We start from the raw sequence: 19,512 nt of genomic DNA, 5'->3' as shown, positions 1-19,512 counted from the left end.
TAAATTGAGTTTAACTTTAGTTCCAATTTTAAACACATAGATACAGAGGTGCACATGATGTGGAATTACTCTGAACGAATAGAAGGATATGCAAATAATTGTAATCATGAAATATTTATAAGTCTGCAAGCTGAATTGCCATATTTTATAAGAAGGGGTTGTCCTTGATAAGATTTAACAGACTGAAATGTTCTAAGCAAATAAATGTCCAAGTAAACCCTTGTCATATGGAAGAAATATATCTGTCTTATTAAATAAGAGCCGATATAATTTTGGCATCTTGCACACACAGCATATAAAGCTTCTCAGTTCTGTTTATTTTGAAAGTTCATTCATCCATTTCTTAGATTTAGTTCAAGTTTTGAGACAATTTGAGTTTGGGACTTTCGTCCTTTGCAAAAGTCCGTTACAAGTCTTATTTTAAGTGGCAATTTTAACCGTTAAGCCTGTCTGACAAATTTAATGAGCTATTGTGCCAAGACTTGAACTATATCATATACTCTATGCTCAAATTCTGGGTAACTAGGTATTTGTTGGATAGATTACACATTATGATATATATATCTTTGGCAGGTCTGAACACTAAGAAAGAAAAAAAATATCAAGTTTTTAATCATCATTTGCTATACATAATTCATTTCTTTCAATTGTTTACATTTGTGGGTATGCATCATATATGACATTGTGCTCAAATAAGTTTCCATACTTATGTGACATTTGGTTGAGTGTATTATGAAGAGCCCAAAAAAAACATGTTTGTTATTATTTGTGCCAATGTGCAGTACAGTAAACATTCAAACATCTGAAGGATGATCAAGTAAGAACTGGGATTAAAATATCAAACATTATGAAATGATAGGATATGATATGATATGATTTTGGCTTATGTTTGGGACTGTATGCTCCTCCATCCTGCCAATACCAATATTTCATCACAAAAATAAGGAGTTTCGACTAATATAACATTTGAGAGCATGGTATTCAAACATGGTACTTGGAGTAGTATTCTGCCACTTCAACAGAAATGTATAGTGTGATTTGTAATCATGCAAATAATTTTTTTTTGTACAAATTTACAAATGGCCAATTAAATATTTGGATCATAACTAGCTTTTAGGAAGGGTGTATTGCATGTACATGATTTTTTTTCAATTGAAGCATTTGCTGTTTAAGTAAGAGTAAATATGCTACACACACACTATGAACTGTGTATAGTGTTAGGTCTTAGGAGATAAATGATATTAATACCATTGTTTAACAAGTTGTAAAGATATATGGAGTGAGCAATGTTCAGAACTTCTAAAAAATGTTCATACACATATATACATGTTTGTAGTGTGTAATAGTTGACATGTGTTTATTTTAAGGGGAGAATTTGAAGCAAAACACATAAATAACTTTACATGCACAATTGTGATATACCAAAAGCTCACATTTACTTGAGGATAGTAAAATGAGATGGGAATAATATAACTATTTAGGCCATATTTGTGTATTGCAGTTTCTTAAATTGGTATATGTGTATTTTATCAATATTACTTATGTTTTCGCAAGTAGTCATACTTGCCATTTCAATACTTATTAATATTAATCGTGTGCGATTTTTTTTTATACATTTTGTATTAAAAAAAAAAAGAAAATTATTACAAGTCAATTCATTTGGATAAAAGGGGGGGCTATCTTCAATTAGTTCTGACTGTGCAGAATAATACATATAACATAAATATAAGAATCTTTTTGAAATATTTAGGTGGCCCTTAAAAGGGCCGTTTTTGATATGTGAAAATTCACATTTTAGGCACGTTCTCCACGGATTCTTCGGGCCAGTTGGATGTCCTTTGGCATGATGGTGACTCTCTTGGCGTGGATGGCACACAAGTTGGTGTCTTCGAAAAGACCGACCAAGTAGGCTTCGCTAGCTTCTTGAAGAGCCATGACAGCAGAGCTCTGGAATCTGAGATCAGTCTTGAAGTCCTGGGCGATTTCTCTGACTAATCTCTGGAATGGGAGTTTTCTGATGAGGAGCTCAGTGCTCTTCTGGTATCTTCTGATTTCTCTCAGAGCAACAGTTCCTGGCCTGTATCTGTGAGGTTTCTTGACTCCACCTGTGGCAGGTGCGCTCTTACGAGCAGCCTTGGTGGCAAGTTGTTTTCTTGGAGCTTTTCCTCCGGTGGATTTACGTGCGGTCTGCTTTGTACGAGCCATTACGAACGATGTATGATTTCAACAATCTTAGACTGTGATACCCGAAATCCCGTAATAGGTCTAATTTTGTTAACCCGCAAATTTGAAAAGTTAAGAATTATTGGTTACGCAGAATAATAAAAGGCATTGTGATTGGTTGCGATTCAGGCATTTTCATTGGACAAAAGAAATAAAAATTTCAATCCACTTTTTTTGTCTGGTGGTAGAGCTTTGGTAGTGATATGTCAAAGAATAAAAAAAATAATTATTGCTATAAATTTTATTGTAAAAACAAAAGCAAAAAATTACCAAAAAAAAAAAAAAAGAATACAAATGTCATCAACATCAGGACACATGTAAATTTTATTCAGAATTACAGTGACATGTATGTTGAGCTCCAGTTGAAAAAAAAAAACAAACAAAATCTATCAAAAAAATAAAAGGAAAATGTGTACTGTAGCGTTTTTTTATATTTATATTTTTAAAGTATAAATTAATACTATACTAAAATAAGAGGAAAATAAATATTAAATATTTCGAAAGATGTGATCTAACTTAATACTTTGTAAGAAGTTTATGCATCTTGTATTTAAAATATTCTAACGCACAACAATGATAAAAGGAGTGAAAGACCAAAAAAAATCTGATATCAATAAAAAAAAATTAAACTTTTCTGACCAGACGTAACATGTATGTATGTATGTATGTATGTATGTATGTATGTTTTAGTTCGGATCGATTCTTTATGAATTTTTTTCCAGTATGTAATATATTAAGTATTATAGAAATTAGAAGTAAAAAGTGGAATTTATTAGTATGATTATTTCTGTTAAAATTTTACTTTGTGGTTATATTTTATCAACGTGCATATAGAATAATATCATAAAAAATACAATAGTACTACAGGGTAGGGGCACTAGCTTGGTTTGTGTTTTGCGTACTGCAAGTACATATCAACGTAAGAATCTTTTTGAAAAGTTTTGGTGGCCCTGAAAAGGGCCGTTGTATATGATAGTTCAATGAACGAAACTGTTTATTTGGCAGCCTTCTGGGTCTTCTTGGGCAGGAGAACGGCCTGGATGTTTGGCAGTACACCACCCTGGGCAATGGTAACACCGGAAAGGAGTTTGTTCAATTCCTCGTCGTTCCTGATGGCCAATTGGAGATGACGGGGGATGATTCTGCTCTTCTTGTTGTCACGGGCAGCATTACCTGCCAATTCCAATACTTCAGCGGCCAAGTATTCAAGAACGGCGGCGAGGTAGACTGGGGCTCCAGCACCAACTCTCTCAGCATAGTTGCCTTTCCTCAACAGTCTGTGGATACGACCGACTGGGAACTGAAGTCCAGCACGGGACGACCTGCTCTTGGCTTTAGATTTAGCTTTTCCACCTTTACCACGTCCTGACATTGTGTTATGACTTGTTCGAATTCAAACAAAAATAATAACACACGTTTTGGCCAAGTTTCCCTTTTATACGACGAAACGGATTGAACAAGCGCACAAAATATGAACCAATCAGTGCGATCGTCCTATCGAGAGTAGTAACGGTGTTTTCCGCGAGGTTCGCGTTAAGAAACATATTTCAATCCACTCGTGTTATTTAAATACAAAATTTACTTGTATGACAACAGTATTCACTGAATTATTGTCAGCGAGTGAACATGCCACCAAAAGCAACAGGTTCAAAGGGAGCTAAGAAAGCCGTCACCAAGGCTAAAGCCGCACGGGCTGGAGGTGACAAGAAGAGGAAGAGGAGAAGAAGGGAATCTTACGGAATTTACATCTACAAAGTTCTCCGTCAGGTTCACCCAGATACTGGTGTCTCCTCCAAAGCTATGTCCATCATGAACAGCTTCGTCAACGATATCTTCGAGAGAATCGCCGCTGAAGCTTCACGTCTGGCTCACTACAACAAGAGATCAACCATCACATCTCGGGAGATCCAGACTGCTGTCCGTCTCCTCTTGCCAGGAGAATTGGCCAAACACGCTGTCAGCGAAGGCACCAAAGCTGTCACCAAATACACCAGCAGCAAGTAGACTAGCAGTAGCAGTCTAATATTAACGGCCCTTTTCAGGGCCACCAAAATCTTTCAAAAAGATTCTTATGTTGATATGTTATAACAGTAGCACATACCTCAACTTACCCGTTTTACTACAGAAAATATTGAACACGGACATATTCCCGTGTACTATAAACATTATAACATTGAACCCCCCCCCCCCCCCAAAAAAAAAAAAATCACACTTTATGTTGTCATGTACAAATACAAAGAAAAATCACACTTTAGTTAGTATTATTATAACGTTGTCTGATAAGGCACCAATTACAAACTAAATCTGCAGTACGATTATTATCGTAGTACTCAAATTCCTGACAGTAAATATAATGTTAGTTTGATCATTGTAGAGATTTCTTTCATAAATATACCATAATGTGAACTTTCGTTAATATGGTCTTTTGGGTTGTGCATATAAGTATTTATTGTGAGAATTTATTTCTTTATTTTTGGTGGGTAAAAAAAGAAAAGGGAGGGGGGGAGCTTTTATAGATACGTATATTTTATACATTTGTACTTAAATTTTGGCAACTACATGTAACATATCATATATAAGAATCTTTTTGAAGGATTTTGGTGGCCCTGAAAAGGGCCGTTATTGTATGTTCTGTAGGAAGCTGTTTAACCTCCGAATCCGTAAAGGGTACGTCCTTGTCTCTTCAGAGCGTAGACAACGTCCATAGCTGTGACGGTCTTCCTCTTGGCGTGCTCAGTGTATGTGACTGCATCTCGGATAACATTTTCCAAGAAAACTTTCAACACACCACGGGTCTCTTCGTAGATAAGCCCAGAGATACGCTTGACACCACCTCTTCGTGCAAGACGACGGATAGCTGGTTTTGTGATACCCTGGATGTTATCACGCAACACCTTCCTGTGACGCTTAGCGCCTCCCTTTCCAAGTCCTTTACCTCCTTTACCACGTCCAGACATGTTGACTTACTGAGTGAAATTGATCAGTAGAATGGCAAGTGGACGGCAAAAAATCGACTATAAACAAATAACGCGACCGTGATAGAAAGCTACCTTGATTTTACAAAGCTAAGCGACCATTGGTTAATACTATAACAAATAATCTTTGGTTAATCGGAGGGAAAATAATGTAAACAAACAAAAAAAGGGGGGAATACAATGTAAAACAAAGAATATTTTTCAGAAATGCTGATTACAAATTATGATGATTATACACTCAAAATTGTGAAAAAAAGTATTATTTAAAAACTAATGAATGCTCTCTTTTTTATTTGAAAATGAATTGCAAGTTGTAATACGTGGCTGTATAATAGTAAATGTTCTTTATAAATTGAGTTTAACTTTAGTTCCAATTTTAAACACATAGATACAGAGGTGCACATGATGTGGAATTACTCTGAACGAATAGAAGGATATGCAAATAATTGTAATCATGAAATATTTATAAGTCTGCAAGCTGAATTGCCATATTTTATAAGAAGGGGTTGTCCTTGATAAGATTTAACAGACTGAAATGTTCTAAGCAAATAAATGTCCAAGTAAACCCTTGTCATATGGAAGAAATATATCTGTCTTATTAAATAAGAGCCGATATAATTTTGGCATCTTGCACACACAGCATATAAAGCTTCTCAGTTCTGTTTATTTTGAAAGTTCATTCATCCATTTCTTAGATTTAGTTCAAGTTTTGAGACAATTTGAGTTTGGGACTTTCGTCCTTTGCAAAAGTCCGTTACAAGTCTTATTTTAAGTGGCAATTTTAACCGTTAAGCCTGTCTGACAAATTTAATGAGCTATTGTGCCAAGACTTGAACTATATCATATACTCTATGCTCAAATTCTGGGTAACTAGGTATTTGTTGGATAGATTACACATTATGATATATATATCTTTGGCAGGTCTGAACACTAAGAAAGAAAAAAAATATCAAGTTTTTAATCATCATTTGCTATACATAATTCATTTCTTTCAATTGTTTACATTTGTGGGTATGCATCATATATGACATTGTGCTCAAATAAGTTTCCATACTTATGTGACATTTGGTTGAGTGTATTATGAAGAGCCCAAAAAAAACATGTTTGTTATTATTTGTGCCAATGTGCAGTACAGTAAACATTCAAACATCTGAAGGATGATCAAGTAAGAACTGGGATTAAAATATCAAACATTATGAAATGATAGGATATGATATGATATGATTTTGGCTTATGTTTGGGACTGTATGCTCCTCCATCCTGCCAATACCAATATTTCATCACAAAAATAAGGAGTTTCGACTAATATAACATTTGAGAGCATGGTATTCAAACATGGTACTTGGAGTAGTATTCTGCCACTTCAACAGAAATGTATAGTGTGATTTGTAATCATGCAAATAATTTTTTTTTGTACAAATTTACAAATGGCCAATTAAATATTTGGATCATAACTAGCTTTTAGGAAGGGTGTATTGCATGTACATGATTTTTTTTCAATTGAAGCATTTGCTGTTTAAGTAAGAGTAAATATGCTACACACACACTATGAACTGTGTATAGTGTTAGGTCTTAGGAGATAAATGATATTAATACCATTGTTTAACAAGTTGTAAAGATATATGGAGTGAGCAATGTTCAGAACTTCTAAAAAATGTTCATACACATATATACATGTTTGTAGTGTGTAATAGTTGACATGTGTTTATTTTAAGGGGAGAATTTGAAGCAAAACACATAAATAACTTTACATGCACAATTGTGATATACCAAAAGCTCACATTTACTTGAGGATAGTAAAATGAGATGGGAATAATATAACTATTTAGGCCATATTTGTGTATTGCAGTTTCTTAAATTGGTATATGTGTATTTTATCAATATTACTTATGTTTTCGCAAGTAGTCATACTTGCCATTTCAATACTTATTAATATTAATCGTGTGCGATTTTTTTTTATACATTTTGTATTAAAAAAAAAAAGAAAATTATTACAAGTCAATTCATTTGGATAAAAGGGGGGGCTATCTTCAATTAGTTCTGACTGTGCAGAATAATACATATAACATAAATATAAGAATCTTTTTGAAATATTTAGGTGGCCCTTAAAAGGGCCGTTTTTGATATGTGAAAATTCACATTTTAGGCACGTTCTCCACGGATTCTTCGGGCCAGTTGGATGTCCTTTGGCATGATGGTGACTCTCTTGGCGTGGATGGCACACAAGTTGGTGTCTTCGAAAAGACCGACCAAGTAGGCTTCGCTAGCTTCTTGAAGAGCCATGACAGCAGAGCTCTGGAATCTGAGATCAGTCTTGAAGTCCTGGGCGATTTCTCTGACTAATCTCTGGAATGGGAGTTTTCTGATGAGGAGCTCAGTGCTCTTCTGGTATCTTCTGATTTCTCTCAGAGCAACAGTTCCTGGCCTGTATCTGTGAGGTTTCTTGACTCCACCTGTGGCAGGTGCGCTCTTACGAGCAGCCTTGGTGGCAAGTTGTTTTCTTGGAGCTTTTCCTCCGGTGGATTTACGTGCGGTCTGCTTTGTACGAGCCATTACGAACGATGTATGATTTCAACAATCTTAGACTGTGATACCCGAAATCCCGTAATAGGTCTAATTTTGTTAACCCGCAAATTTGAAAAGTTAAGAATTATTGGTTACGCAGAATAATAAAAGGCATTGTGATTGGTTGCGATTCAGGCATTTTCATTGGACAAAAGAAATAAAAATTTCAATCCACTTTTTTTGTCTGGTGGTAGAGCTTTGGTAGTGATATGTCAAAGAATAAAAAAAATAATTATTGCTATAAATTTTATTGTAAAAACAAAAGCAAAAAATTACCAAAAAAAAAAAAAAAGAATACAAATGTCATCAACATCAGGACACATGTAAATTTTATTCAGAATTACAGTGACATGTATGTTGAGCTCCAGTTGAAAAAAAAAAACAAACAAAATCTATCAAAAAAATAAAAGGAAAATGTGTACTGTAGCGTTTTTTTATATTTATATTTTTAAAGTATAAATTAATACTATACTAAAATAAGAGGAAAATAAATATTAAATATTTCGAAAGATGTGATCTAACTTAATACTTTGTAAGAAGTTTATGCATCTTGTATTTAAAATATTCTAACGCACAACAATGATAAAAGGAGTGAAAGACCAAAAAAAATCTGATATCAATAAAAAAAAATTAAACTTTTCTGACCAGACGTAACATGTATGTATGTATGTATGTATGTATGTATGTATGTTTTAGTTCGGATCGATTCTTTATGAATTTTTTTCCAGTATGTAATATATTAAGTATTATAGAAATTAGAAGTAAAAAGTGGAATTTATTAGTATGATTATTTCTGTTAAAATTTTACTTTGTGGTTATATTTTATCAACGTGCATATAGAATAATATCATAAAAAATACAATAGTACTACAGGGTAGGGGCACTAGCTTGGTTTGTGTTTTGCGTACTGCAAGTACATATCAACGTAAGAATCTTTTTGAAAAGTTTTGGTGGCCCTGAAAAGGGCCGTTGTATATGATAGTTCAATGAACGAAACTGTTTATTTGGCAGCCTTCTGGGTCTTCTTGGGCAGGAGAACGGCCTGGATGTTTGGCAGTACACCACCCTGGGCAATGGTAACACCGGAAAGGAGTTTGTTCAATTCCTCGTCGTTCCTGATGGCCAATTGGAGATGACGGGGGATGATTCTGCTCTTCTTGTTGTCACGGGCAGCATTACCTGCCAATTCCAATACTTCAGCGGCCAAGTATTCAAGAACGGCGGCGAGGTAGACTGGGGCTCCAGCACCAACTCTCTCAGCATAGTTGCCTTTCCTCAACAGTCTGTGGATACGACCGACTGGGAACTGAAGTCCAGCACGGGACGACCTGCTCTTGGCTTTAGATTTAGCTTTTCCACCTTTACCACGTCCTGACATTGTGTTATGACTTGTTCGAATTCAAACAAAAATAATAACACACGTTTTGGCCAAGTTTCCCTTTTATACGACGAAACGGATTGAACAAGCGCACAAAATATGAACCAATCAGTGCGATCGTCCTATCGAGAGTAGTAACGGTGTTTTCCGCGAGGTTCGCGTTAAGAAACATATTTCAATCCACTCGTGTTATTTAAATACAAAATTTACTTGTATGACAACAGTATTCACTGAATTATTGTCAGCGAGTGAACATGCCACCAAAAGCAACAGGTTCAAAGGGAGCTAAGAAAGCCGTCACCAAGGCTAAAGCCGCACGGGCTGGAGGTGACAAGAAGAGGAAGAGGAGAAGAAGGGAATCTTACGGAATTTACATCTACAAAGTTCTCCGTCAGGTTCACCCAGATACTGGTGTCTCCTCCAAAGCTATGTCCATCATGAACAGCTTCGTCAACGATATCTTCGAGAGAATCGCCGCTGAAGCTTCACGTCTGGCTCACTACAACAAGAGATCAACCATCACATCTCGGGAGATCCAGACTGCTGTCCGTCTCCTCTTGCCAGGAGAATTGGCCAAACACGCTGTCAGCGAAGGCACCAAAGCTGTCACCAAATACACCAGCAGCAAGTAGACTAGCAGTAGCAGTCTAATATTAACGGCCCTTTTCAGGGCCACCAAAATCTTTCAAAAAGATTCTTATGTTGATATGTTATAACAGTAGCACATACCTCAACTTACCCGTTTTACTACAGAAAATATTGAACACGGACATATTCCCGTGTACTATAAACATTATAACATTGAACCCCCCCCCCCCCCCCCAAAAAAAAAAAAAATCACACTTTATGTTGTCATGTACAAATACAAAGAAAAATCACACTTTAGTTAGTATTATTATAACGTTGTCTGATAAGGCACCAATTACAAACTAAATCTGCAGTACGATTATTATCGTAGTACTCAAATTCCTGACAGTAAATATAATGTTAGTTTGATCATTGTAGAGATTTCTTTCATAAATATACCATAATGTGAACTTTCGTTAATATGGTCTTTTGGGTTGTGCATATAAGTATTTATTGTGAGAATTTATTTCTTTATTTTTGGTGGGTAAAAAAAGAAAAGGGAGGGGGGGAGCTTTTATAGATACGTATATTTTATACATTTGTACTTAAATTTTGGCAACTACATGTAACATATCATATATAAGAATCTTTTTGAAGGATTTTGGTGGCCCTGAAAAGGGCCGTTATTGTATGTTCTGTAGGAAGCTGTTTAACCTCCGAATCCGTAAAGGGTACGTCCTTGTCTCTTCAGAGCGTAGACAACGTCCATAGCTGTGACGGTCTTCCTCTTGGCGTGCTCAGTGTATGTGACTGCATCTCGGATAACATTTTCCAAGAAAACTTTCAACACACCACGGGTCTCTTCGTAGATAAGCCCAGAGATACGCTTGACACCACCTCTTCGTGCAAGACGACGGATAGCTGGTTTTGTGATACCCTGGATGTTATCACGCAACACCTTCCTGTGACGCTTAGCGCCTCCCTTTCCAAGTCCTTTACCTCCTTTACCACGTCCAGACATGTTGACTTACTGAGTGAAATTGATCAGTAGAATGGCAAGTGGACGGCAAAAAATCGACTATAAACAAATAACGCGACCGTGATAGAAAGCTACCTTGATTTTACAAAGCTAAGCGACCATTGGTTAATACTATAACAAATAATCTTTGGTTAATCGGAGGGAAAATAATGTAAACAAACAAAAAAAGGGGGGAATACAATGTAAAACAAAGAATATTTTTCAGAAATGCTGATTACAAATTATGATGATTATACACTCAAAATTGTGAAAAAAAGTATTATTTAAAAACTAATGAATGCTCTCTTTTTTATTTGAAAATGAATTGCAAGTTGTAATACGTGGCTGTATAATAGTAAATGTTCTTTATAAATTGAGTTTAACTTTAGTTCCAATTTTAAACACATAGATACAGAGGTGCACATGATGTGGAATTACTCTGAACGAATAGAAGGATATGCAAATAATTGTAATCATGAAATATTTATAAGTCTGCAAGCTGAATTGCCATATTTTATAAGAAGGGGTTGTCCTTGATAAGATTTAACAGACTGAAATGTTCTAAGCAAATAAATGTCCAAGTAAACCCTTGTCATATGGAAGAAATATATCTGTCTTATTAAATAAGAGCCGATATAATTTTGGCATCTTGCACACACAGCATATAAAGCTTCTCAGTTCTGTTTATTTTGAAAGTTCATTCATCCATTTCTTAGATTTAGTTCAAGTTTTGAGACAATTTGAGTTTGGGACTTTCGTCCTTTGCAAAAGTCCGTTACAAGTCTTATTTTAAGTGGCAATTTTAACCGTTAAGCCTGTCTGACAAATTTAATGAGCTATTGTGCCAAGACTTGAACTATATCATATACTCTATGCTCAAATTCTGGGTAACTAGGTATTTGTTGGATAGATTACACATTATGATATATATATCTTTGGCAGGTCTGAACACTAAGAAAGAAAAAAAATATCAAGTTTTTAATCATCATTTGCTATACATAATTCATTTCTTTCAATTGTTTACATTTGTGGGTATGCATCATATATGACATTGTGCTCAAATAAGTTTCCATACTTATGTGACATTTGGTTGAGTGTATTATGAAGAGCCCAAAAAAAACATGTTTGTTATTATTTGTGCCAATGTGCAGTACAGTAAACATTCAAACATCTGAAGGATGATCAAGTAAGAACTGGGATTAAAATATCAAACATTATGAAATGATAGGATATGATATGATATGATTTTGGCTTATGTTTGGGACTGTATGCTCCTCCATCCTGCCAATACCAATATTTCATCACAAAAATAAGGAGTTTCGACTAATATAACATTTGAGAGCATGGTATTCAAACATGGTACTTGGAGTAGTATTCTGCCACTTCAACAGAAATGTATAGTGTGATTTGTAATCATGCAAATAATTTTTTTTTGTACAAATTTACAAATGGCCAATTAAATATTTGGATCATAACTAGCTTTTAGGAAGGGTGTATTGCATGTACATGATTTTTTTTCAATTGAAGCATTTGCTGTTTAAGTAAGAGTAAATATGCTACACACACACTATGAACTGTGTATAGTGTTAGGTCTTAGGAGATAAATGATATTAATACCATTGTTTAACAAGTTGTAAAGATATATGGAGTGAGCAATGTTCAGAACTTCTAAAAAATGTTCATACACATATATACATGTTTGTAGTGTGTAATAGTTGACATGTGTTTATTTTAAGGGGAGAATTTGAAGCAAAACACATAAATAACTTTACATGCACAATTGTGATATACCAAAAGCTCACATTTACTTGAGGATAGTAAAATGAGATGGGAATAATATAACTATTTAGGCCATATTTGTGTATTGCAGTTTCTTAAATTGGTATATGTGTATTTTATCAATATTACTTATGTTTTCGCAAGTAGTCATACTTGCCATTTCAATACTTATTAATATTAATCGTGTGCGATTTTTTTTTATACATTTTGTATTAAAAAAAAAAAGAAAATTATTACAAGTCAATTCATTTGGATAAAAGGGGGGGCTATCTTCAATTAGTTCTGACTGTGCAGAATAATACATATAACATAAATATAAGAATCTTTTTGAAATATTTAGGTGGCCCTTAAAAGGGCCGTTTTTGATATGTGAAAATTCACATTTTAGGCACGTTCTCCACGGATTCTTCGGGCCAGTTGGATGTCCTTTGGCATGATGGTGACTCTCTTGGCGTGGATGGCACACAAGTTGGTGTCTTCGAAAAGACCGACCAAGTAGGCTTCGCTAGCTTCTTGAAGAGCCATGACAGCAGAGCTCTGGAATCTGAGATCAGTCTTGAAGTCCTGGGCGATTTCTCTGACTAATCTCTGGAATGGGAGTTTTCTGATGAGGAGCTCAGTGCTCTTCTGGTATCTTCTGATTTCTCTCAGAGCAACAGTTCCTGGCCTGTATCTGTGAGGTTTCTTGACTCCACCTGTGGCAGGTGCGCTCTTACGAGCAGCCTTGGTGGCAAGTTGTTTTCTTGGAGCTTTTCCTCCGGTGGATTTACGTGCGGTCTGCTTTGTACGAGCCATTACGAACGATGTATGATTTCAACAATCTTAGACTGTGATACCCGAAATCCCGTAATAGGTCTAATTTTGTTAACCCGCAAATTTGAAAAGTTAAGAATTATTGGTTACGCAGAATAATAAAAGGCATTGTGATTGGTTGCGATTCAGGCATTTTCATTGGACAAAAGAAATAAAAATTTCAATCCACTTTTTTTGTCTGGTGGTAGAGCTTTGGTAGTGATATGTCAAAGAATAAAAAAAATAATTATTGCTATAAATTTTATTGTAAAAACAAAAGCAAAAAATTACCAAAAAAAAAAAAAAAGAATACAAATGTCATCAACATCAGGACACATGTAAATTTTATTCAGAATTACAGTGACATGTATGTTGAGCTCCAGTTGAAAAAAAAAAACAAACAAAATCTATCAAAAAAATAAAAGGAAAATGTGTACTGTAGCGTTTTTTTATATTTATATTTTTAAAGTATAAATTAATACTATACTAAAATAAGAGGAAAATAAATATTAAATATTTCGAAAGATGTGATCTAACTTAATACTTTGTAAGAAGTTTATGCATCTTGTATTTAAAATATTCTAACGCACAACAATGATAAAAGGAGTGAAAGACCAAAAAAAATCTGATATCAATAAAAAAAAATTAAACTTTTCTGACCAGACGTAACATGTATGTATGTATGTATGTATGTATGTATGTATGTTTTAGTTCGGATCGATTCTTTATGAATTTTTTTCCAGTATGTAATATATTAAGTATTATAGAAATTAGAAGTAAAAAGTGGAATTTATTAGTATGATTATTTCTGTTAAAATTTTACTTTGTGGTTATATTTTATCAACGTGCATATAGAATAATATCATAAAAAATACAATAGTACTACAGGGTAGGGGCACTAGCTTGGTTTGTGTTTTGCGTACTGCAAGTACATATCAACGTAAGAATCTTTTTGAAAAGTTTTGGTGGCCCTGAAAAGGGCCGTTGTATATGATAGTTCAATGAACGAAACTGTTTATTTGGCAGCCTTCTGGGTCTTCTTGGGCAGGAGAACGGCCTGGATGTTTGGCAGTACACCACCCTGGGCAATGGTAACACCGGAAAGGAGTTTGTTCAATTCCTCGTCGTTCCTGATGGCCAATTGGAGATGACGGGGGATGATTCTGCTCTTCTTGTTGTCACGGGCAGCATTACCTGCCAATTCCAATACTTCAGCGGCCAAGTATTCAAGAACGGCGGCGAGGTAGACTGGGGCTCCAGCACCAACTCTCTCAGCATAGTTGCCTTTCCTCAACAGTCTGTGGATACGACCGACTGGGAACTGAAGTCCAGCACGGGACGACCTGCTCTTGGCTTTAGATTTAGCTTTTCCACCTTTACCACGTCCTGACATTGTGTTATGACTTGTTCGAATTCAAACAAAAATAATAACACACGTTTTGGCCAAGTTTCCCTTTTATACGACGAAACGGATTGAACAAGCGCACAAAATATGAACCAATCAGTGCGATCGTCCTATCGAGAGTAGTAACGGTGTTTTCCGCGAGGTTCGCGTTAAGAAACATATTTCAATCCACTCGTGTTATTTAAATACAAAATTTACTTGTATGACAACAGTATTCACTGAATTATTGTCAGCGAGTGAACATGCCACCAAAAGCAACAGGTTCAAAGGGAGCTAAGAAAGCCGTCACCAAGGCTAAAGCCGCACGGGCTGGAGGTGACAAGAAGAGGAAGAGGAGAAGAAGGGAATCTTACGGAATTTACATCTACAAAGTTCTCCGTCAGGTTCACCCAGATACTGGTGTCTCCTCCAAAGCTATGTCCATCATGAACAGCTTCGTCAACGATATCTTCGAGAGAATCGCCGCTGAAGCTTCACGTCTGGCTCACTACAACAAGAGATCAACCATCACATCTCGGGAGATCCAGACTGCTGTCCGTCTCCTCTTGCCAGGAGAATTGGCCAAACACGCTGTCAGCGAAGGCACCAAAGCTGTCACCAAATACACCAGCAGCAAGTAGACTAGCAGTAGCAGTCTAATATTAACGGCCCTTTTCAGGGCCACCAAAATCTTTCAAAAAGATTCTTATGTTGATATGTTATAACAGTAGCACATACCTCAACTTACCCGTTTTACTACAGAAAATATTGAACACGGACATATTCCCGTGTACTATAAACATTATAACATTGAACCCCCCCCCCCCCCCAAAAAAAAAAAAATCACACTTTATGTTGTCATGTACAAATACAAAGAAAAATCACACTTTAGTTAGTATTATTATAACGTTGTCTGATAAGGCACCAATTACAAACTAAATCTGCAGTACGATTATTATCGTAGTACTCAAATTCCTGACAGTAAATATAATGTTAGTTTGATCATTGTAGAGATTTCTTTCATAAATATACCATAATGTGAACTTTCGTTAATATGGTCTTTTGGGTTGTGCATATAAGTATTTATTGTGAGAATTTATTTCTTTATTTTTGGTGGGTAAAAAAAGAAAAGGGAGGGGGGGAGCTTTTATAGATACGTATATTTTATACATTTGTACTTAAATTTTGGCAACTACATGTAACATATCATATATAAGAATCTTTTTGAAGGATTTTGGTGGCCCTGAAAAGGGCCGTTATTGTATGTTCTGTAGGAAGCTGTTTAACCTCCGAATCCGTAAAGGGTACGTCCTTGTCTCTTCAGAGCGTAGACAACGTCCATAGCTGTGACGGTCTTCCTCTTGGCGTGCTCAGTGTATGTGACTGCATCTCGGATAACATTTTCCAAGAAAACTTTCAACACACCACGGGTCTCTTCGTAGATAAGCCCAGAGATACGCTTGACACCACCTCTTCGTGCAAGACGACGGATAGCTGGTTTTGTGATACCCTGGATGTTATCACGCAACACCTTCCTGTGACGCTTAGCGCCTCCCTTTCCAAGTCCTTTACCTCCTTTACCACGTCCAGACATGTTGACTTACTGAGTGAAATTGATCAGTAGAATGGCAAGTGGACGGCAAAAAATCGACTATAAACAAATAACGCGACCGTGATAGAAAGCTACCTTGATTTTACAAAGCTAAGCGACCATTGGTTAATACTATAACAAATAATCTTTGGTTAATCGGAGGGAAAATAATGTAAACAAACAAAAAAAGGGGGGAATACAATGTAAAACAAAGAATATTTTTCAGAAATGCTGATTACAAATTATGATGATTATACACTCAAAATTGTGAAAAAAAGTATTATTTAAAAACTAATGAATGCTCTCTTTTTTATTTGAAAATGAATTGCAAGTTGTAATACGTGGCTGTATAATAGTAAATGTTCTTTATAAATTGAGTTTAACTTTAGTTCCAATTTTAAACACATAGATACAGAGGTGCACATGATGTGGAATTACTCTGAACGAATAGAAGGATATGCAAATAATTGTAATCATGAAATATTTATAAGTCTGCAAGCTGAATTGCCATATTTTATAAGAAGGGGTTGTCCTTGATAAGATTTAACAGACTGAAATGTTCTAAGCAAATAAATGTCCAAGTAAACCCTTGTCATATGGAAGAAATATATCTGTCTTATTAAATAAGAGCCGATATAATTTTGGCATCTTGCACACACAGCATATAAAGCTTCTCAGTTCTGTTTATTTTGAAAGTTCATTCATCCATTTCTTAGATTTAGTTCAAGTTTTGAGACAATTTGAGTTTGGGACTTTCGTCCTTTGCAAAAGTCCGTTACAAGTCTTATTTTAAGTGGCAATTTTAACCGTTAAGCCTGTCTGACAAATTTAATGAGCTATTGTGCCAAGACTTGAACTATATCATATACTCTATGCTCAAATTCTGGGTAACTAGGTATTTGTTGGATAGATTACACATTATGATATATATATCTTTGGCAGGTCTGAACACTAAGAAAGAAAAAAAATATCAAGTTTTTAATCATCATTTGCTATACATAATTCATTTCTTTCAATTGTTTACATTTGTGGGTATGCATCATATATGACATTGTGCTCAAATAAGTTTCCATACTTATGTGACATTTGGTTGAGTGTATTATGAAGAGCCCAAAAAAAACATGTTTGTTATTATTTGTGCCAATGTGCAGTACAGTAAACATTCAAACATCTGAAGGATGATCAAGTAAGAACTGGGATTAAAATATCAAACATTATGAAATGATAGGATATGATATGATATGATTTTGGCTTATGTTTGGGACTGTATGCTCCTCCATCCTGCCAATACCAATATTTCATCACAAAAATAAGGAGTTTCGACTAATATAACATTTGAGAGCATGGTATTCAAACATGGTACTTGGAGTAGTATTCTGCCACTTCAACAGAAATGTATAGTGTGATTTGTAATCATGCAAATAATTTTTTTTTGTACAAATTTACAAATGGCCAATTAAATATTTGGATCATAACTAGCTTTTAGGAAGGGTGTATTGCATGTACATGATTTTTTTTCAATTGAAGCATTTGCTGTTTAAGTAAGAGTAAATATGCTACACACACACTATGAACTGTGTATAGTGTTAGGTCTTAGGAGATAAATGATATTAATACCATTGTTTAACAAGTTGTAAAGATATATGGAGTGAGCAATGTTCAGAACTTCTAAAAAATGTTCATACACATATATACATGTTTGTAGTGTGTAATAGTTGACATGTGTTTATTTTAAGGGGAGAATTTGAAGCAAAACACATAAATAACTTTACATGCACAATTGTGATATACCAAAAGCTCACATTTACTTGAGGATAGTAAAATGAGATGGGAATAATATAACTATTTAGGCCATATTTGTGTATTGCAGTTTCTTAAATTGGTATATGTGTATTTTATCAATATTACTTATGTTTTCGCAAGTAGTCATACTTGCCATTTCAATACTTATTAATATTAATCGTGTGCGATTTTTTTTTATACATTTTGTATTAAAAAAAAAAAGAAAATTATTACAAGTCAATTCATTTGGATAAAAGGGGGGGCTATCTTCAATTAGTTCTGACTGTGCAGAATAATACATATAACATAAATATAAGAATCTTTTTGAAATATTTAGGTGGCCCTTAAAAGGGCCGTTTTTGATATGTGAAAATTCACATTTTAGGCACGTTCTCCACGGATTCTTCGGGCCAGTTGGATGTCCTTTGGCATGATGGTGACTCTCTTGGCGTGGATGGCACACAAGTTGGTGTCTTCGAAAAGACCGACCAAGTAGGCTTCGCTAGCTTCTTGAAGAGCCATGACAGCAGAGCTCTGGAATCTGAGATCAGTCTTGAAGTCCTGGGCGATTTCTCTGACTAATCTCTGGAATGGGAGTTTTCTGATGAGGAGCTCAGTGCTCTTCTGGTATCTTCTGATTTCTCTCAGAGCAACAGTTCCTGGCCTGTATCTGTGAGGTTTCTTGACTCCACCTGTGGCAGGTGCGCTCTTACGAGCAGCCTTGGTGGCAAGTTGTTTTCTTGGAGCTTTTCCTCCGGTGGATTTACGTGCGGTCTGCTTTGTACGAGCCATTACGAACGATGTATGATTTCAACAATCTTAGACTGTGATACCCGAAATCCCGTAATAGGTCTAATTTTGTTAACCCGCAAATTTGAAAAGTTAAGAATTATTGGTTACGCAGAATAATAAAAGGCATTGTGATTGGTTGCGATTCAGGCATTTTCATTGGACAAAAGAAATAAAAATTTCAATCCACTTTTTTTGTCTGGTGGTAGAGCTTTGGTAGTGATATGTCAAAGAATAAAAAAAATAATTATTGCTATAAATTTTATTGTAAAAACAAAAGCAAAAAATTACCAAAAAAAAAAAAAAAGAATACAAATGTCATCAACATCAGGACACATGTAAATTTTATTCAGAATTACAGTGACATGTATGTTGAGCTCCAGTTGAAAAAAAAAAACAAACAAAATCTATCAAAAAAATAAAAGGAAAATGTGTACTGTAGCGTTTTTTTATATTTATATTTTTAAAGTATAAATTAATACTATACTAAAATAAGAGGAAAATAAATATTAAATATTTCGAAAGATGTGATCTAACTTAATACTTTGTAAGAAGTTTATGCATCTTGTATTTAAAATATTCTAACGCACAACAATGATAAAAGGAGTGAAAGACCAAAAAAAATCTGATATCAATAAAAAAAAATTAAACTTTTCTGACCAGACGTAA

General features: G+C 35.0%; 13 protein-coding genes across 13 annotated transcripts; 3 read left to right on the top strand and 10 right to left on the bottom strand.

Annotated features, from left to right (window-relative positions):
* Nucleotides 1-1,658: 1,658 nt before the first annotated feature.
* On the bottom strand, nt 1,659-2,205 carry LOC148618595 (histone H3). Its single transcript, XM_088577660.1, has one exon. The coding sequence runs from the start codon at nt 2,203-2,205 to the stop codon at nt 1,795-1,797; it is 411 nt and encodes a 136-aa protein (XP_088433786.1). The 3' UTR covers nt 1,659-1,794.
* A 750-nt stretch (nt 2,206-2,955) lies between these two features.
* On the bottom strand, nt 2,956-3,595 carry LOC148618594 (histone H2A). Its single transcript, XM_088577664.1, has one exon. The coding sequence runs from the start codon at nt 3,593-3,595 to the stop codon at nt 3,218-3,220; it is 378 nt and encodes a 125-aa protein (XP_088433790.1). The 3' UTR covers nt 2,956-3,217.
* Nucleotides 3,596-3,743: 148 nt separating this feature from the next.
* On the top strand, nt 3,744-4,459 carry LOC148618593 (histone H2B). Its single transcript, XM_088577663.1, has one exon. The coding sequence runs from the start codon at nt 3,850-3,852 to the stop codon at nt 4,225-4,227; it is 378 nt and encodes a 125-aa protein (XP_088433789.1). The 5' UTR covers nt 3,744-3,849; the 3' UTR covers nt 4,228-4,459.
* A 124-nt stretch (nt 4,460-4,583) lies between these two features.
* On the bottom strand, nt 4,584-5,180 carry LOC148618592 (histone H4). The gene has a single exon (XM_088577659.1). The coding sequence runs from the start codon at nt 5,178-5,180 to the stop codon at nt 4,869-4,871; it is 312 nt and encodes a 103-aa protein (XP_088433785.1). The 3' UTR covers nt 4,584-4,868.
* A 2,024-nt stretch (nt 5,181-7,204) lies between these two features.
* On the bottom strand, nt 7,205-7,751 carry LOC148618591 (histone H3). The gene has a single exon (XM_088577652.1). It carries the CDS (start codon nt 7,749-7,751, stop codon nt 7,341-7,343), a length of 411 nt encoding a protein of 136 aa, XP_088433778.1. The 3' UTR covers nt 7,205-7,340.
* Nucleotides 7,752-8,501: 750 nt separating this feature from the next.
* On the bottom strand, nt 8,502-9,141 carry LOC148618590 (histone H2A). The gene has a single exon (XM_088577656.1). It carries the CDS (start codon nt 9,139-9,141, stop codon nt 8,764-8,766), a length of 378 nt encoding a protein of 125 aa, XP_088433782.1. The 3' UTR covers nt 8,502-8,763.
* A 254-nt stretch (nt 9,142-9,395) lies between these two features.
* LOC148618588 (histone H2B) lies at nt 9,396-12,735 on the top strand. The gene has a single exon (XM_088577653.1). The coding sequence runs from the start codon at nt 9,396-9,398 to the stop codon at nt 9,771-9,773; it is 378 nt and encodes a 125-aa protein (XP_088433779.1). The 3' UTR covers nt 9,774-12,735.
* Nucleotides 10,368-10,729, bottom strand: LOC148618589 (histone H4). The gene has a single exon (XM_088577657.1). It carries the CDS (start codon nt 10,727-10,729, stop codon nt 10,418-10,420), a length of 312 nt encoding a protein of 103 aa, XP_088433783.1. The 3' UTR covers nt 10,368-10,417.
* On the bottom strand, nt 10,368-13,300 carry LOC148618587 (histone H3). The gene has a single exon (XM_088577651.1). The coding sequence runs from the start codon at nt 13,298-13,300 to the stop codon at nt 12,890-12,892; it is 411 nt and encodes a 136-aa protein (XP_088433777.1). The 3' UTR covers nt 10,368-12,889.
* A 750-nt stretch (nt 13,301-14,050) lies between these two features.
* Nucleotides 14,051-14,690, bottom strand: LOC148618586 (histone H2A). Its single transcript, XM_088577655.1, has one exon. It carries the CDS (start codon nt 14,688-14,690, stop codon nt 14,313-14,315), a length of 378 nt encoding a protein of 125 aa, XP_088433781.1. The 3' UTR covers nt 14,051-14,312.
* A 148-nt stretch (nt 14,691-14,838) lies between these two features.
* LOC148618585 (histone H2B) lies at nt 14,839-15,554 on the top strand. The gene has a single exon (XM_088577654.1). It carries the CDS (start codon nt 14,945-14,947, stop codon nt 15,320-15,322), a length of 378 nt encoding a protein of 125 aa, XP_088433780.1. The 5' UTR covers nt 14,839-14,944; the 3' UTR covers nt 15,323-15,554.
* Nucleotides 15,555-15,678: 124 nt separating this feature from the next.
* LOC148618584 (histone H4) lies at nt 15,679-16,275 on the bottom strand. The gene has a single exon (XM_088577650.1). The coding sequence runs from the start codon at nt 16,273-16,275 to the stop codon at nt 15,964-15,966; it is 312 nt and encodes a 103-aa protein (XP_088433776.1). The 3' UTR covers nt 15,679-15,963.
* Nucleotides 16,276-18,299: 2,024 nt separating this feature from the next.
* On the bottom strand, nt 18,300-18,846 carry LOC148618583 (histone H3). Its single transcript, XM_088577646.1, has one exon. The coding sequence runs from the start codon at nt 18,844-18,846 to the stop codon at nt 18,436-18,438; it is 411 nt and encodes a 136-aa protein (XP_088433772.1). The 3' UTR covers nt 18,300-18,435.
* Nucleotides 18,847-19,512: the final 666 nt, after the last annotated feature.

The sequence above is a fragment of the Perna viridis genome, chromosome 4 (genome assembly GCF_037379345.1).
Source record: "Perna viridis isolate PV_CMFRI_1.1 ecotype Kerala chromosome 4, ASM3737934v1, whole genome shotgun sequence".
NCBI lineage: Eukaryota > Metazoa > Mollusca > Bivalvia > Mytilida > Mytilidae > Perna > Perna viridis.
The sequence above is the reverse complement of the archived record's forward strand: the minus strand, read 5'-3'. Positions and strand labels throughout refer to the sequence as shown.